Source organism: Microcaecilia unicolor, chromosome 1, assembly GCF_901765095.1.
Source record: "Microcaecilia unicolor chromosome 1, aMicUni1.1, whole genome shotgun sequence".
In the NCBI taxonomy this organism is placed as follows: Eukaryota; Metazoa; Chordata; class Amphibia; order Gymnophiona; family Siphonopidae; genus Microcaecilia; species Microcaecilia unicolor.
In genome coordinates, this window is record NC_044031.1 from 763,841,037 (window position 1) to 763,859,449 (window position 18,413).

At 46.1% G+C, this 18,413-nt stretch overlaps 1 protein-coding gene across 1 annotated transcript in view; it reads right to left on the reverse strand.

The window, feature by feature from the left end:
- DENND4A (DENN domain containing 4A) overlaps positions 1–18,413 on the reverse strand; it is a 576,041-nt gene that overhangs the window by 335,010 nt on the left and 222,618 nt on the right. Inside the window, 3 exon segments of the mRNA XM_030189785.1 lie at positions 9,098–9,243; positions 10,623–10,776; positions 10,778–10,842. Coding sequence (XP_030045645.1) covers positions 9,098–9,243; positions 10,623–10,776; positions 10,778–10,842 — 365 coding nt within the window.

An 18,413-nucleotide genomic window follows, 5' to 3' on the forward strand; every position in this document is an offset into this window, starting at 1 on the left:
TAGCTACGTCTTGCAAGGTTCCGCGTTAGGAGTTACGGATCAAGAAAGGGATCTGGGTGTCGTCGTCGATGATACGCTGAAACCTTCTGCTCAGTGTGCTGCTGCGGCTAGGAAAGCGAATAGAATGTTGGGTGTTATTAGGAAGGGTATGGAGTCCAGGTGTGCGGATGTTATAATGCCGTTGTATCGCTCCATGGTGCGACCGCACCTGGAGTATTGTGTTCAGTACTGGTCTCCGTATCTCAAAAAAGATATAGTAGAATTGGAAAAGGTACAGCGAAGGGCGACGAAAATGATAGTGGGGATGGGACGACTTTCCTACGAAGAGAGGCTGAGAAGGCTAGGGCTTTTCAGCTTGGAGAAGAGACGGCTGAGGGGAGATATGATAGAAGTGTATAAAATAATGAGTGGAATGGATCGGGTGGATGTGAAGCGACTGTTCACGCTATCCAAAAATACTAGGACTAGAGGGCATGAGTTGAAGCAACAGTGTGGTAAATTTAAAACGAATCGGAGAAAATTTTTCTTCACCCAACGTGTAATTAGACTCTGGAATTCGTTGCCGGAGAACGTGGTACGGGCGGTTAGCTTGACGGAGTTTAAAAAGGGGTTAGATAGATTCCTAAAGGACAAGTCCATAGACCGCTATTAAATGGACTTGGAAAAATTCCGCATTTTTAGGTATAACTTGTCTGGAATGTTTTTACGTTTGGGGAGCGTGCCAGGTGCCCTTGACCTGGATTGGCCACTGTCGGTGACAGGATGCTGGGCTAGATGGACCTTTGGTCTTTCCCAGTATGGCACTACTTATGTACTTATGTACTTATGTACCTTCCCCGCGGCCACATAAGCCGCTGCAATGGCTTCCTTGACCCATCTTGCCACTGTAGGCTTAGCAGCCTGCAGACCCTTACGAGGACCTGCAAACAGGACAAACAGATGATCCGATTTCCGGAACTCATTGGTCACTTCCAAGTATCTGATGATGACTCGTCTCACATCAGATATTTAAGAGCAGAGTACTCCTCTGGGTAGTCCTCCCTACGAAAGGAAGGGAGACAGAGCTGCTGATTCACATGGAAGCGAGAAACAATCTTGGGCAGGAAGGAAGGCACTGTGCGAATAGTCACTCCTGCCTCAGTGAACTGCAGAAAGGGCTCTCGACATGAGAGCGCCTGGAGCTCGGAAACTCTTCTGGCTGAAGTGATAGCCACCAAAAAGACTGCTTTCAACGTCAGGTCTTTCAGAGATGCCCTCGACAAGGGTTCAAAAGGCGGCTTCTGCAATGCTCAGCACCAGGTTGAGATTCCACGCAGGCACCACTGAGTGCAGAGGAGGGCGCAGGTGATTAACTCCCTTGAGAAAGCGCACCACATCTGGCTGCGAAGCCAGGGAAGCACCCTTCAGGCGGCCCCTGAAGCAAGCCAGAGCCGCTACCTGGACTTTAAGGGAACTGAGCGACAGGCCTTTCTCCAGACCTTCTTGCAGGAACGCCAACACTGAAGAAATTGGAGCAGTGAAGGGAGAAAGTGAGCCTGCTTCACACCACACTGCAAATATACGCCAAACCCTGGCGTAAGCAGTAGAAGTAGAGCGCTTCCTCGCTCTCAGCATAGTGGAGATGACCTTGTCTGAGAAGCCCTTCTTTCTCAGACGCTGCCGCTCAATAGCCAGGCCGTAAGACCAAAGGGAGAGGGATCCTCCATCACCACGGGACCCTGATGTAACAGGCCCTGCTCCACTGGCAGTCGCAGAGGATCGTCGACTGAGAGCCTGATCAAGTCCGCATACCAGGGACGTCTGGGCCAATCCGGACCCACCAGGATTACCCTGCCGGGATGCTTTGCCACCCGGTCTAGCACCCTGCCCAACATGGGCCAGGGCGGGAACACATAGAGAAGCTCTTGAGTCGGCCACTGTTGGAGAAGAGCATCTACTCCCAGGGATCGAGGGTCCCGTCCTCTGCTGAAAAAGCGCGGCACTTGGCAATTGGCCGATGACGCCATCAGATCTAGGCTCGGCTGGCCCAGCGCTTCGTGATGTCCAAGAACGCCTGAGCAGATAGCTGCCACTCTCCGGGCTCCAAGGTATGGCGACTGAGAAAGTCCGCCTTGACATTCATGACTCCGGCAATGTGGGCCGCTGACAGCTGCTCCAGGTTCGCTTCTGCCCACTGGCATAGATTCATAGCCTCCTTGGCTAGAGGGGCGCTCTTGGTACCTCCCTGGCGGTTGACATAGGCCACAGCCGTGGCATTGTCCGACAGGACCCGTACCGGCTTCAACACCAGTACCGGGATGAACTCCAAAAGCGCCAACCGAATGGCTCTGAGTTCCAGGAGGTTGATAGACCACTTTGCCTCTGCAGGAGACCAGAGCCCCTGCGCTGTCCTTCCCAAGCAGTGGGCTCCCCAGCCCGACAAAGAGGCGTCCGTCGTGACGACAATCCACTCCGGGGTCACCAGAGGCATTCCCGCAGACAACTTGTCTGTCTGCATCCACCAGCTCAGCGCCTTGCGCACTGCTGGGTCCAAGGGAAGGCGCACAGCATAATCCTCCGACATCGGAGTCCAGCGCTGCAGCAGAGATTGTTGTAGTGGTCTCATATGAGCCCTGGCCCAGGGCACTACTTCCATCGTGGCCGTCATAGAGCCCAACAGCTGCACATAGTCCCAAGCCCGAAGAGGAGAGGCTACTAGGAACTGGTCCACTTGAGCCTGAAGCTTGACAATCCGATTGTCTGGCAGGAACACTCTGCCCACTTGGGTGTCGAATCGAACTCCCAGATGCTCCAGGGACTGAGTCGGGCGCAGCTGGCTTTTCTCCCAGTTGATGATCCATCCCAGGGAGTTCAAAAGAGCAACTACCCGGTCCACAGCTTTGCCGCACTCTGCATAAGAGGGGGCTCGGATCAACCAGTCGTCCAGATAAGGATGGACTTGTACTCCTTCCTTTCGCAGGAAGGCCGCGATGACCACCATTACTTTGGAAAAGGTCCGCGGAGCAGTAGCCAACCCGAACGGGAGGGCTCTGAACTGGAAGTGTCGGCCCAGGACTGCAAAACGCAGAAAGCGTTGATGAGGAGGCCAGATGGGAATATGCAAGTACGCTTCCTTGATGTCCAAGGATGCCAGGTACTCCCCTGCCTTCACTGCCGCTATAACAGAGCGGAGAGTCTCCATGCAAAAGTGCCGCACTTTCAAGGCCCGATTGACCCCTTTGAGGTCGAGGATAGGCCGGACAGAACCTCCTTTCTTTGGTACCACAAAGTAAATGGAGTAACGCCCCTTGCCAAGCTGACTTTCTGGCACCGGAACGACCGCACCCAGGCGGATCAGATTGTCCAAAGTCTGCTGCACTGCCACAGCTTTGACCGGAGACTTGCAGGGAGAGAGTACAAACCCGTCTCTTAAGGGTCGGCAGAACTCTAGCTTGTAGCCGTCTCTGATGACTTCCAGCACCCAAGCGTCTGAAGTTATTGTGGTCCACTCGCCCAGAAACGAGGACAGCCGTCCTCCAATCTGCACGGGGCGTGGACCAAGGCCCCGTCATTGGGCACGAGACCCTGGGGGAGGACCGGAGGGAGCACCTCCGGGACGGCGGTCTCTGCGAAAGGAATGCTGCTTGGGGGAGAAATTCCTCTTAAAGGAAGAGGGGGCAGAGGAACCCGACCTGCCCGGGCGGTACCGACGGGCTTCCTGAAACCGTCCTCTGGAGGTACCGGGACGAGTACTAGCCCGAGCCCTGACCTCTGGTAACTTCTTGCCCTTAGACGTGCCGAGATCGGTCACGATTTTGTCCAGCTCGACCCCAAAGAGCAGCTTGCCTTTAAAAGGCAATCTAGCCAGGCGGGATTTAGAGGCGTGGTCAGCAGACCAATGTTTCAGCCAAAGCCACCGCCGCGCAGAGATTGTCTGAGCCATGCCTTTAGCTGAGGCCCTCAAGACATCATACAGCAAGTCTGCCAAATAGGCTAAGCCCGATTCCAGGGCCGGCCAATCAGCCCTCAAGGAATGATCCGAGGGGGAAGCCCGCTGCACCATAGTCAGGCACGCCCTGGCCACATAGGAGCCGCAAACTGAGGCCTGCAAACTTAAAGCAGCCGCCTCAAAGGACGACCTTAAGGCCGCCTCCAATCTTCTGTCTTGGGCGTCCTTTAGGGCCGTGCCACCTTCCACCGGCAACGCCGTTTTCTTAGTCACCGCAGTGATTAAAGAATCCACGGTAGGCCACAGATAGGCCTCACGTTCACTTTCAGTCAACGGATAGAGGCGGGACATAGCCCTAGCCACTTTCAGGCTCGCTTCAGGGACATCCCATTGAGCCGAAATTAAGGTGTGCATGGCATCATGCACGTGGAAGGTTCTAGGCGGGCGCTTCGTCCCCAGCATAATGGCAGAGCCAACAGGGGCTGAGGGAGAGACGTCCTCCGGAGAGGAAATCTTCAAAATGCCCATGGCCTGCACTAACAGGTTGGGCAAAACCTCTGAGCTAAAGAGCCGCTGCAGAGGGGTCATCCGCTCCATCCGAGCGGGGATCCGTCTCCTCCAAGGAATCCGCAAAGGACCGTTGGGAGAACTCAGATACGCTGCCCTCATCTACATCGGAGGAGACAAAGTCCTCCAAGGCCTGGGAATCAACCCGAGGGCGTTTACCTCTGGGAACCTCAACCTCTTTACCAGACGAGGGAGCAGGGGCAGCGTTTTGCATAAGGAAGGCCTGATGCAGCAGCAAACAAACTCGGGGAGAAACCCCCCAGACTGTGCACTTCCGCAGCCTGAGCTACAGCCCTAGACGCACCCTCAACCGGCGCTCGCAAGAGCGGGGGAGAGACATGCTGCGCATCCAAAATGGCGTCCGGCGCGACACTCCGCGAAGGAGCCGCGCGGGAAGAACGGCGCTAACTTTAGCCGCTTTTGTGCCGTCGCCCAAATTAAGGGCGTTCATGGCATTAATGTCTCCAACCTCAAGGGCGGCCCACGAAGAAGCCGTCCGAGCCGCGTGGCCGGCCAAGATGGCGGAGGCGAGGAGCGGGGGATGGGCGTTATGGCGGGAAAAACCGCCACGCCGGAGGAAGGACCGGGACATTCATCGGTCACGAAACTGTCACCCAACAAGGGCGAATCAGGCTTTAAGACCCCCGCATCCCCTCTAGAAGCGCTCAAGCGATCCGGGGAGCGACTCTTTGCGCCCTCGCCCTCCGACGCCATATGCCACGAGGAGAAGAATCGGGGAACCCCTGCCCGCTATAAAAAGGTAAAAATTACCTGCTGTCCGCTCCGAGCTGTAACGACCTGGTGTCCCAGTGAGTAGCTGCAATAAACGTTTAAATAACGTCGAAATAAACGCCTTTAAGGACGTTCAAAATTTTTTTTTTTTTTTTTAACGGAGCCAGCGGGAGGGGGGAGAAAAGGAGGGACCTGGCGCCACCAGGTTTGCACTTGCTCAAAAGAGCCCTCAACCCCAGGCACTCAACAAAACCTAAGAATTAGGCTTGGAGGCCTAGCCAGAGCTGCCGCTGTGTGTGACCACCACCTGCTGAGATAGAGAACATACTGAGGAGTTTCCGGCAGCACATGAGCACATATAGGGAGGCAAAAGTTTGCTCTCTATCTCCACCTGCTGGTAGATGGACACAACCCACCAGTCTATGGATTGATCAGCTTGATGATATGGAATACTGCTTTATCTAATAGATTGAACCCTAGCAGTACATCAGAACGTACCACTAGGGGTCAAGCACAAACATACTGAATGATACTGGTGGCAATCACTCCTGCCTTTCGACTTTTTGAGGGGGTGAGGAGGTGACTCAAGGAGGGGAAGGGGTACACTAGACTACAGGGATTTATTATTTTTATATCAGGGGAAGGGAGGTCAAGTCAAGGAGGATGGAATGAAGGGAGCCACTAGACTACCAAGGTGTTTCATGTGTCGGGGTGAGGGAGGACTGCTAGATTACCTTGGCTTTTGGTGTGTTAGGACAGACCAGGTCAAGAGATTGGCATGTCTGCTAGACTAGGAATACCTGAGGTGAAGTATCACACCACCCCTCAGGTGGCCCTTAAGACAAGCAATACATCACCTCAGCCCCACCACTATGCTTGGCCGAAACAGACCTTTGGTCTGACTCAATATGGCAACTCATGTTATGCTCCTTATGACCTTGAGAAAGCCACTTTACACTCCACTGCCTTAGGTACAAACTTAGGGGCCTATTTATTAAACTGTTGCAAAATAGTATGTTTATTGTGGAATCTATTAATCTACAATACTGCAAGATTATCATTAGGGGAGAGACTGTTAATTTTACTGAGGGAGCCTTTGATGAATGTGGAGGGGGGGGGGGGGGGGGGGGAGTTCTTGTAATTTAAAATGGTTTGGAGGAAGAATTTTCACTGCATTAGCCACTTTATTTTGCTCCCTGGAAGAATTGGTTCACACATTATTGGGAGTATGCTACTGGCGGAATATTTATTAACACCACTCGAAGTGTCAACTTTGACTAAAAATAAGGCAGTTTGTGAAGTTTACTGCAAGCTGTGTTATTCATTTTGCATAATAATCAGCTGATTTGCATGCATACTTATTTGAGTTGTCTTAAAATTCCTGGTACTAAGCTGTGTTATTGGTAAATAAGCTATGTAATAGCAATAGCATGCATTAATATATAGGCCCCTTGTATTGTAAGCCTACCAATGAATAGGTGTAAACTAAGTTATCTTAATAAGGAAATCACTCTCAGGCTACTGGGAAACAGCACTGAGACCCAACAATGATTTCTTAAGGATCTGCCACTACAATTGCTATACGAAAGGCAAACATTTAAATTAAAAACAGAAGAACATTTCCAAAATACTCATATGTGAAATAGAGCACCCCTCATGAGAAGCTTGAATTCAATAGTTAACCAATGACACGCTGAATTTTTTTAGGTTTATTTATCCCCTTCCTAGAGTAGTATGGACCAGCTACCCCCTAATAGGTGGAATAAATAAACCAAGGTTACGTAGGTATAAGAAATGCAATTGTTTATTCCCTACCAAGGATAGATAACAAATAGTAATGTCTCATGAGAGTACAGAACTGGTATACATACGTATGAATTGTTTACAGTCTTCTCTCTCCTTCTCTGCTCATATCCAGCAGATTGCCAAGACCTGTCGTTTCTTTCTTTACAACATCCGTAAAATCCGCCCCTTTCTTTCCGAGCACTCTACCAAAACCCTCATCCACACCCTTGTCACCTCTCGTTTAGACTACTGCAATCTGCTTCTTGCTGGCCTCCCACCTAGTCACCTCTCCCCTCTCCAGTCGGTTCAAAACTCTGCTGCCCGTCTCGTCTTCCGCCAGGGTCGCTTTACTCATATTACCCCTCTCCTCAAGACCCTTCACTGTCTCCCTATCCGTTTTCGCATCCTGTTCAAACTTCTTCTACTAACCTATAAATGTACTCACTCTGCTACTCCCCAGTATCTCTCCACACTCGTCCTTCCCTACACCCCTTCCCGTGCACTCTGCTCCATGGATAAATCCTTCTTATCTGTTCCCTTCTCCATTACTGCCAACTCCAGACTTCGCGCCTTCTGTCTCGCTGCACCCAACGCCTGGAATAAACTTCCTGAGCCCCTACGTCTTGCCCCATCCTTGGCCACCTTTAAATCTAGACTGAAAGCCCACCTCTTTAACATTGCTTTTGACTCGTAACCACTTGTAACCACTCGCCTCCACCTACCCTCCTCTCTTCCTTCCCGTTCACATTAATTGATTTGATTTGCTTACTTTATTTATTCTTTGTCTATTAGATTGTAAGCTCTTTGAGCAGGGACTGTCTTTCTTCTATGTTTGTGCAGCGCTGCGTACGCCTTGTAGCGCTATAGAAATGCTAAATAGTAGTAGTAGTAGTTTTTTGCCCCCACCCCAAATTACCAGCCAAAACCAATTTGCAGATATAAAAGACCCAAGGCTACTTATGAGAAAGCAATAGGATTGCTTGCCAATGCAGATACAATTGATTGGTTTCTCATGAGAGAGCAGCCCTGCTTGCACAAAGGTACTGGCTGTGACTGTCTCTCCACTGAAGTAGGAAGTACACTCATTTTTATATGCCCATTCAGGATACAGGTAATACGAGAATAATTACACCTTATTGGATCTATGCTAATATAATGGTTAACACTGATTGGCTATGATAATGAGTGGGTTAGTTCTTCTTGGAAATGCTAATAGCCATTATAATAATGTGGTTAGTATTTACTGGGAAAGCTAATAATGGACTAGCTCTTCCTGGAAGACTAAGTCGTCTTCCTGAGGAGTTATCTTGTTCTATTTTTCACTAAAACATCTGTGACCACCATGTTGCTAAACGAACTCTGTTTTTCCACCTACGCCCGTTCATCATTCTGCTGCATGAGAGTGTCACAACAGATCATGAGTTCTGCAGTCACACTGGAGTTCAGGTTAGAGTCATGGGCCTGTAAAGTGTCTCTCATTTTAGATCCTGAACCAAAGTCAGGCCTTGAATCAAAGCTCTTAGCTATGATGATAATATACAACGCTTAATTAGTATTCTGTGCCAGGTGTGTTGCAATGTACCTGCTATTTAACATTTACTTTTACATGAGACAAAGGTATGCAGTGTGCCTAGTCTATTGAACTGTACGGGACACAAAGTAGTTTCTCAGCTAAATGGAAAACAAGCACTTCAAAAGAAAATCACCCCCATACAAATCAATTGTACGATTTGATTTTTATTAAACCATTGTTACCAATATACAAACAATTGAAAAATAAAGAACCTCCAATTTGTCCTCTACCAGATAACAATGGCTCCTAATACAGACTTGGGAAGGAGTAGAGGGGGCTTATGACCCCTTATTTCGGAGCTGTGTAGCATTAGATACTAGGTAACCCATAGCCTAGGAAATATCAAAACATTCAGAGTTTTTAGACAGGAGCTTTTTAAAGCAAACACAATCTACATGCGAGATATATAAATAAGTAAACAGCACAAACAAGTGGGCTTCTTGCAGTCCTCTCATGTGCAGAATACACTCAGCATTGGAGTAAACAAGCAAAGCACATAGAAAGAGACTCACCTTCTCAACACAGTCATCAAAAAAGGCCAAGCTTGCATCTTTATCACTGACAAACGAGCATTCTTCAATAAAGCGAATGAACATTTGTGTTTTGGTCATCTGTGAATAGAATTTCTGATGTGATCGATCCCTGCTTTTTAAGAAACCTGAAAATGGATCATAGATATATATATATATCTCGCAGAAGAACCCTGGAACATCTCAGAATTTTGGGGAGATCATCTGTTACTCATACAGAGCAAAAATAACCTAAATATTTTGAAACTGAAGGAACTACACAACATTCTATTGGTTTGCCAGCGGGTAATAGGATTGAGAATGAATCCATTTACAAGCCATATTTCAGAAGCTCCTTATTCTGGGCTTAAACTGCAGGTGATGTTCTTTCTCAACTTACTCTTGAATTATCTGCAAGCTACCTTTCCGTGTTTTTTGCAACTACATTCAAAATGGTTTACATAGTATATATACAGGTACTTATTTGTACCTGGGGCAATGGAGGGTTAAGTAATTTGCCCAGAGTCACAAGGAGCTGCAGTGGGAATTGAATCCAGTTCCCCAGGATCAAAGTCCGCTGTGCTAACCACTAGGCTACTCTTCCACTAGACAGAAACCCATAGGTTTATTCTATTACAAAAAAAATAATAATTAAATTAAAAAAACGAAAACCACAATTCATTTTTATTCTAATGTCAACTTTAAATATATTCTGGAGCAGTATTTCCCAAACCTTTCCACTGTCAGTCAGGCTTCAGAATATGTACAATGAGTATGCAAGATAATTTGATTACAGTGGAGAGACCCAATCACAATATGCCAGTTTCTCTCTTGCTTATTCATTCATTGTGAATATCCTGAAAATCAGAGTAGATGTGGTGGGAGGCAGGGCTGGTGGTTGGGAGGCAGGGATAGTGCTGGGCAGACTTATACGGTCTGTGCCAGAGCCGGTGGCGGGAGGCGGGGCTGGTGGTTGGGAGGCGGGGATAGTGCTGGGCAGACTTATACGGTCTGTGCCAGAGCCGGTGGTTGGGAGGCGGGGCTGGTGGTTGGGAGGTGGGGATAGTGCTGGGCAGACTTATACGGTCTGTGCCAGAGCCGGTGGCGGGAGGCGGGGCTGGTGGTTGGGAGGCGGGGATAGTGCTGGGAAGACTTATACGGTCTGTGTCAGAGTCGGTGGTTGGGAGGCAGGGATAGTGCTGGGCAGACTTATACGGTCTGTGCCCTGAAGAGCACAGGTACAAATCAAAGTAGGGTATACACAAAAAGTAGCACATATGAGTTATCTTGTTGGGCAGACTGGATGGACCGTGCAGGTCTTTTTCTGCCGTCATCTACTATGTTACTATGTTACTATGTGGGGGTCAACAGAACACATTTATAAATCCATGTAATAAGTACAACTAAAAAACACAAACAAACCCCATACTCCTTAAAAAAATATACCACCTCAAACACCTCATTAGTAAATTCAACATTTTTATAGTCTTACATGATTTGATTACTGTTTTTAGTTGAAGCCACTTACCTTGTAGCTCGAAGAGAGAGCTGGCATCTGTGGCTGTCTCAGAAGGTGCTTGTGTTATTGGCCTTAGGAATGTCCTATAGCCCTTCAATAAAGAGGCCATGAAGCTAAGAAACGCTTCTTGGATCTCCAAATCTAACAGATGTAGCTGCTTTCCCCGAGTCTAAATCATAGTTACTCATTGCAAACTCCATAAGTGCGTCTTCCCTCGGTCTCTGCTGCACTGTAAAGAGGAAGAGATATCACCAAAGAAATAAAGAAATAAGATAACTTTTATTCTATCACATTGCATTTGTTCTGCTTAAAGTACTCACAGCAAAATCAAACACATTATCAGGAATAAGCAAATAGCCTTTACTACTATACAGACAGGGGAAAACACAGGCACTCAGCTTCTGTATAGTATGATTAGTTCTGTTTTGTTTTAAATACTAGACAGAAACCACGAAAATGGCAACAGATGCCTGTCTTCAGAATCAGCCCAAGGTTATCTAATGCTGTAGGCAAACCTTTAGACATGCACTCTCCAAACCCTCTTGCTATGTCCAGCATCTCTCCTTTATTCCACTCTCCCCTTGCTATGTCCATCTTCCCCCCCCCCCCCCCCCCGCTGTTACCACCACCACCACCACCCTAGCTCCATCCTCTGAAACAGGGTGTGGGGCCTCTGAGGACCCATGCATGCTCCAGGCATACAGTGTACTGCCCTCTCTGACAAACTTCCAGCCAGGGGAGGGGGAGAGGCATGCCATTGTGCTGATGCGCTGTCTTGTCTTGTTGGTGCTAAGCTGCCCCTTCCCTCCCCTCCAAATGCTGCTGCCCTAGGTGGATGCTTTCCACCTAATGGCAGGACTGGCCCTGCCTGTCTTCCTCTTCTCTTTATGCCCCAACTACCAACCGAATGCAAAAGTGCAAAGGCGGCTTGCCAGACATATTTTTAGTTCCTGGTTAAGATTTGAACTTTCTGCATATTGTCATTCTCTCCTTTCAGTTGACCTCTCTCCTTCAAGACAGCTTAGATATTTCCAGACTGGATGTAGGACTGCTCTATTATATCCCTACATGTCTCCTCTATATACCTCTCCATCTGTCTCACCTACTGTAGCCTCTTGAGACTGAACTCGTTTCCTAAAAAGAAAGCTTTTGCACCAAGCGCAAGCATATGGCCTCTAACCAACTGGGAGATAATCATACATATGGCAACCAATGCAGAAGACTGGATAACACACCTCTAGCTGTTGGACTGCTGTTTGCACCTTAATATTGCTGAGTTCTTTAGTTATTTAAAGTTGCTAACGAAGTAAGGATATTTAAACTAATATAAAATATACAAAAGATTCCCATTTTGTGCCAAATAATAGCCCACAATGAGGGAGACCAAGTGGAGAAATTCTAGAAGAAGATAGACCTACTAACAACAAAACCAAAGTGATAAATGCTATCTATAATTCTTGCGCTACTACTACTTATTATTTCTAAAGTGCTACTAGATGTACGCAGCGCTGTACACTTACGCCCAAACTAAAGATGTTATATACCAATGATCAAGATGATACTATCCCTTTACCTTCTAGAAAGGAATATAATTGAGAGGACTCAAAGAAAACATAAAGGAAATCATACATTAACAAGGAAATCTTAATTGAAAAGTAGCTCCCAAATAAAAACTTTTTGGCGGTAAGCCAAAAAAGAAAATTCTGCATCTAGTTTGAGTCCATTTAGAAACATCAGGGAAAATTAAAACTTTTCCCCCATAAAGTTACAGTCCTTCAATCTAAAGAAAAAGCGCAAAAGAGCTTCTTTGTCCTGTAGAAATAAAGAAAACAAAAGGGTAGCTCGAGATATACTTGACTACAAAATAAAGATTCCAAACTGAAGGACCTCCCTCCCCCCACGTATAAGCAGAAATTCCCTCCTCTTCTTCTGAGTAACCCTAGAGACATCAAGATACAGTCTAACCATAAAAACAAGGATCTAAGCAAAAAATCTCAGAATCCAAAAGTACAGTAGCAATAAGTGTTGCTGGAACTGGTATGTTTTCAACTGAGCTTTCCAAAATCCAAGTGAGACTAAATAAATCCATCAACTCCTGGACCCTAGAAATCCTGTTCCTTCCTGGCTACTATCTTCTTACAAAATGGAAAAGAATAAACCTTAGCAAATACAGGAAGCGCCTCCTCGGGAACACAAAGAATTTCTAATAAAACTTTCTTCACCACGTCTCAAGGTGACACCAGCTTAAGCTTAGAAAAATTTATCACTGTAAGACTTTTCTTTTAGATAGAGTTCTCCAGATCTTCACATTTACTACTACTACTTAACATTTCTAAAGCGCTTCTAGGTTACGCAGCGCTGTACAGTTTAACATAGAAGGACAGTCCCTGCTCAAGGAGCTTACAATCTAAAGGACAAATGTACAGTCAGTCAAATAGGGGCTGTCAAATTGGGCAGTCTAGATTTCCTGAATAGAGGTATAAAGGTTAGTTGCCGAGGGCGGCATTAAAGAGGAAAGGATTTAGATTTCAAACAAGTGTGGCCTTTCAACAGAGACAATGTAACAGTTCTATGCTTAAGATCTTCTACTGCCATATTAGCATACCATTGATAGCGTACAGCAGTTTGCAAATGAGAAGAAACCACAGTTAAGATAAAGCTTTCCGTAGAGTCCATATTCATAGTCTCATCTCAGTCTTATCTCCCAGTACAGACTGAGGTACAGCGAGGAAGGAGTTGCAACCATCTAATTGCGAGGGGTCTTACTAACTGGAGATACCTCCACAGCTAATGATCCAGGGGTCTCTGCCTGGCCAAAACTCTCCCTCTCTCAGATCTCAGCTCCCACAGAAACTACATGCATGGGAGTAGAAGCCATCACCCTACCCCAAATACCGCCTCCATTCCGACTTGCTGCCTCAAAATGTATTGAACTTTTTTGGGATCTAGCCAGGTATTTGTGACCTGGCTTGGCCACTGTTGGAAACAGGATGCTGGACTTGATGGACCTTTGGTCTGTCCCAGTGTGGCAGTACTTATGTACTTATGACATCCAGAGCAGACAGCAGGGGTAGGGTGATGGCTTCTGCATGCGATATAGAAGCTTGTGTGAGCTTTCTGTCTACTTTCGCGCATGGAGTGCTTGTGGTTTTTTTCCCATACAGACTATAGATATCATTTTAACGTGGATTTTCCTGTGCAATTTAAGAGACTATTGATGCAGGCTCTGTTAGCCGTAACACAGCTGTGTCGAGTCTTATTTGTACTATAATAAACACTTTGACCAATTGAAGCATCGTCTGTCTATCCTTGAGTCATCTTCACTGTTGTATCTCATCTTCAGATATTCTACCTCAACTCATTTTTTTATGTTTTATCTCAAGTACCCCAGGGTGTCTAATACAGCAACACACTACCTAGTTGCCTTGCCCTCTCTATGGCATAATACCTGAATCCTTGCTTAGTCTCTCAGCCCCTATTCCCATGATCCCCAAATCCCCATTCAGTCACAGTCCCCACGCTCCAACCTAGTCCTCTGAGTCCCCATCTAATCTCTGAATCCCTGTTCTCCCTCCTCCTCCAGTTACCACCTAATTTCAATCTTGAAAGACATTTCTCTTAAGGAAGCAAGGGCGAAAAAATTTCCAATTCTGGGATTCCCTTCCTGTGGAGATTCCATTTAACCAGGCTCATACTGTCCTCTCTCACAACCATAGGCTCACCCATCTTTATCAACCTCCCCCCCACAATGTTCCCCATGTCCATCTGTATCCTCTCTCTTTCTTTCCCCTTTCATCATCCTTCACTCCAGCAGTCCCACATTAAAACTTATCCTCTCCACCCAATGCTCAGAGTTGGTAACCCTAGTAGCGCTCTAGAAATGTTAAATAGTAGTAGTAGTAGAAGAAGAAAGAACAGGGGGCTTCCCAGTCCCATATCCTTCTTCTCTGCAGCCAGCAATGACAGGGATCATGGTCACAGAGGAGGGTGCAAGATGCAAGACTTCAAGCCCAGGGTGATGGAAGCACAGGTAGGTTCAGAATGAAGTGGTGCTGTTTTATCAGTGTGGGGGGGGGGGGAAGGGGGGAAGAGAGCAGACCTGCAACATTTACAACTTGGTCTGGTGGCAACAGTAATCATTGGCGGGTGGAGTGGGGAGAAGCAGAATTAAGGTGCAGTTATGAGGATTTCAAGTACAAGGCTCTGTTTTGTGCATGTTATGGAAAGCATTAACTTGCTATCTGTCAAATTGTTGATGACACACATCCCAGGTCTTGTTGACCCACTAGTGCAATGGTGTACAACACATGGCCCCGACAGTCAATTTTTGCTGTCCCATACACGATAATGAAAAATCGAATTTGCTCACCTGATGCATGCAACACCGTCAGGAGGCAGGTAGAAAAGAGGCCCAGTGAAGCTCCACAGGGTCACATTTGCCTGCATGTCATGCGTGGTCACATTGACGTGCACACGCACACATTTGTGCGCATTTGTGCATGTGCGTCAATATGAGGCACACGCTTCCCTTCGGAGCTTCAGGGGGCATCAGGTGAGCAAATTCCATTTTATTTGTGGTGGGCTAACATTTTGTTGACTGTGGGCTTTTCCCTTATTTTCCTTCACCAAGCCCTGGTGGGCTCTATTATTATGTTGCTTTCAATAGAGTGGACTCCATTTATCACCACATTTGCCTCCTGATTGTGGCAGGGGTTGGCAGCTGTGGCACTTTCTTTTGGAATGAGCCGGGCAACCAGGATTACTGTCATTGTGGGTAATGTGACCTCTCTTGCTGTTGGCAGGAGCAGCTTGACTGAAATTCTGGTTCTAGTGGTGGTGACAATGGAACTGGGAGGCAGGGTAGGGGTGTGTGTAGGGGGGGGGAATACCTGCTGCAGGACTAGCATCTGTGAATACCTTGGATCCAATTTTGGTTTTTCTTTTGTTGACAATGTTGCTTTTCCTTTAAGCTTTATTTTGGTGGGCTAACATTCCATTGTCTCTGGGCTTTGAGATTGAGTGGAAGCAGTGACTAGCTAGTAACATTGGTCTAATAAGATTTGGGCAACACAAAAGTTTGCATCTTCAAAAATATTTATTATTTTTATACAGTTTCCCATGTTAATATGCCAAAATTAAGTGATTTTTTTAAAAATTATATCCTTGTAAAATCAAAATTAGTATATAAAATTACATGTGTAAACTTAAAATATTTTTGTGCCTCTGGAGGTCTCATGTCCACTTAACATGAAAAAGGTTGGAAACCACTGCACTAATATCCCAACATACTGGTTTCCCTGCACGAGGGGAGCGAAGAGTAGACTGCCGATGGCGCATATTTTAAACGCGACAGATCGTGTGAAAAATAGGTGCTGGAACTGTCGGAAGTCCGTCTGGGGGAGGCGGCCGCTCCCCTGGCGACTCACCCTAGCTACGCCTCTGGTTGAGAGCCACTAAAATTAAAAAGTAATGAGACAGGAGAAATCTCTCAGGAAGCACTATCAAAGTCTTCTGAAAACTCAAACACACCATCGAGCAGCTCTTATTTATCCACATACATACTCACAACTGCAAAGTAGAGGCCAACCAAAGCAGGTGGGTTTTTTTTTCAGTTACGTCCAAAGCTGAAACTGTGACCGAAACTGTCTAACCACTTTCTGCTGAAACCGAAAATGCAGCCGAAACTTATCACCTGGTTTCGGCTAAAGCTGAAACCAAAAACTAAACAAACTGTGCACAAATAACAAGAGAAAGTAGCATTGAGATGTTTTCCGTTTTGTATTTAAAGGACAAGCATGATACAGATTCTTACTAAAATATGTTAAAGGAGTCCAGACACTGGTCTACACTGCAGACATTATACCAACCTGATATATAAATCAAGAATAAAAAAGTACATTGATGTTACTAATGCGAAGACTATCTGCTATGAAAGATTACAATAAAGAGCAATACATTTCTAATATATAAACTTCATTTCATTGTACTAACATTTCCCTACTAACACTATAAGCTGACCAGTACTTGTGCTTGAAAACAATCACATCAGGTTCCTTTCTCATAGAATCTAGCTTCTGCATGCCACAAGTTTGATTAAAACGCTGTATCTTCATCATACCCAACAGAGCCTGGAAATTCTTTAGAATTACTCAAATAGCATCCAAGCCAGAATATATATAATAATTTAAATACTGAAAGCCCATATTTTACCTCCAAGCACAATACCCTCTGCACATATGGACCTCAACTAAGAAAAATTAAAATGCCAGTGCTTTTACAATGCCTGACTTTGCGCCACATTTGGATTAACAGCTGATGTCATATCTCCACAGACAGGTTACTGCCTAAGGAGCTTATTGTCCCAAATTTACAGACTTAAATTCCTGCTAAAGTTTTGTATCAAAAGAATTTATATGGTAAATAAACTACTATGCAAGATCATAACTGCTTTACTTGCAATTGCATTACATACAAAAAAAAAGGGAGAGAATGCAAAACATAGCTCCCACCCCCACCCCTCACCCTAACTACCTTACAATCCCTTGTGGTCTAGTGGTGTAATCAGATTTGGAATGGTCCCCAGTCACTCTTGTCCATGTCAAGTCTACTCTCAAAACAGTTGCTGTGACCTCTTATGAAACTGGCAGTCTTACAAGATTACCACTAGAGATCATGACAGCCATTTTGATAGCAAACCCAACATGGGCAGAAACAACTGGGGATCACCCCTGCCCTAGACTGCCAGAGATTGTAAAACAGGCCAAGCTGCGAGGGGGTCCCGATTTTTGAGGAGATTTTAGTAATGCCCCAGCCCCGCCCACTCTACCTTGGCCCTGCCCACTCTACTTCATGGCTCCACCCCCTGGAACACATCAATCCCACGGCCATTGCAGAAAAAATTTTATTTGCACCAGTGACAGCAGGGATGTGGTAAGAGGGAATGTTTCAGTTCACTCTATTATATCCCCTATCCAACATCTATTTCCCTCAGGGTCATAACCACAAGGGGGCCTCAGCCCCTTTTAGCTTAAGCTCACTCCAAAATTGTGGCACTGGTTGAATTGCTGGCGGAGATGCCCAAGCCCAACTAGCTAAAGAAGTCCACAGCATGAGCCCCCTACCGTGCTGTTTGAGCAGTGCAGCAGTTGGCAGTGTACTTCAGCTGCCGATGCCGGACTTCCCAAAATATGATCAGTTCATGAACTTGAAAATGGAAAATAAGATGATACCTTTTTACTAGACTAGCCTAATACCTTTTTCCATTAGCTTTCAGAGGCCAAAACCTCCTGCCTCAGGTCAGGTCACTGCTGTTATGGTATCCTCTCCTGACTTGAGAAAAGAAGTGTTCGTCTCTGACTGGTCAAAAATGTATTAAAATTAGCCTAATATAAAAGGTATCATCTTATTTTCTATTTTGTGTGCTTTATTTGTATTTATTAACCTCTGACACATCTATATCACTTTATCCTAAATTCATAAAATTATTTTCATAACCTTTGTCATCTGGTCATTTACTTTTTCCAATTGTGTTGCTCCCATTCTCTCTTGTTTCTGCTTTCCTTCATCTTCTGAAATAAAAAAAACAGGAGGGAGAAAAATGACAAATGGACAGGAAACCCTGTCCATTTGTCATTTTTCTCCCTCCTGTTTCTTTCAGTTTTCTTCAATTTATTTTTCTGCCTCTCCGTCCAGATTTAATTCTTACTATCTAGTTTTTAATTTCCCTCTTTTTACTTCATCTACCTATGGCTTTTCATCTTTTCCTCACCCTGGTTCTCCTCTATGCCCTTTCCTCTTACT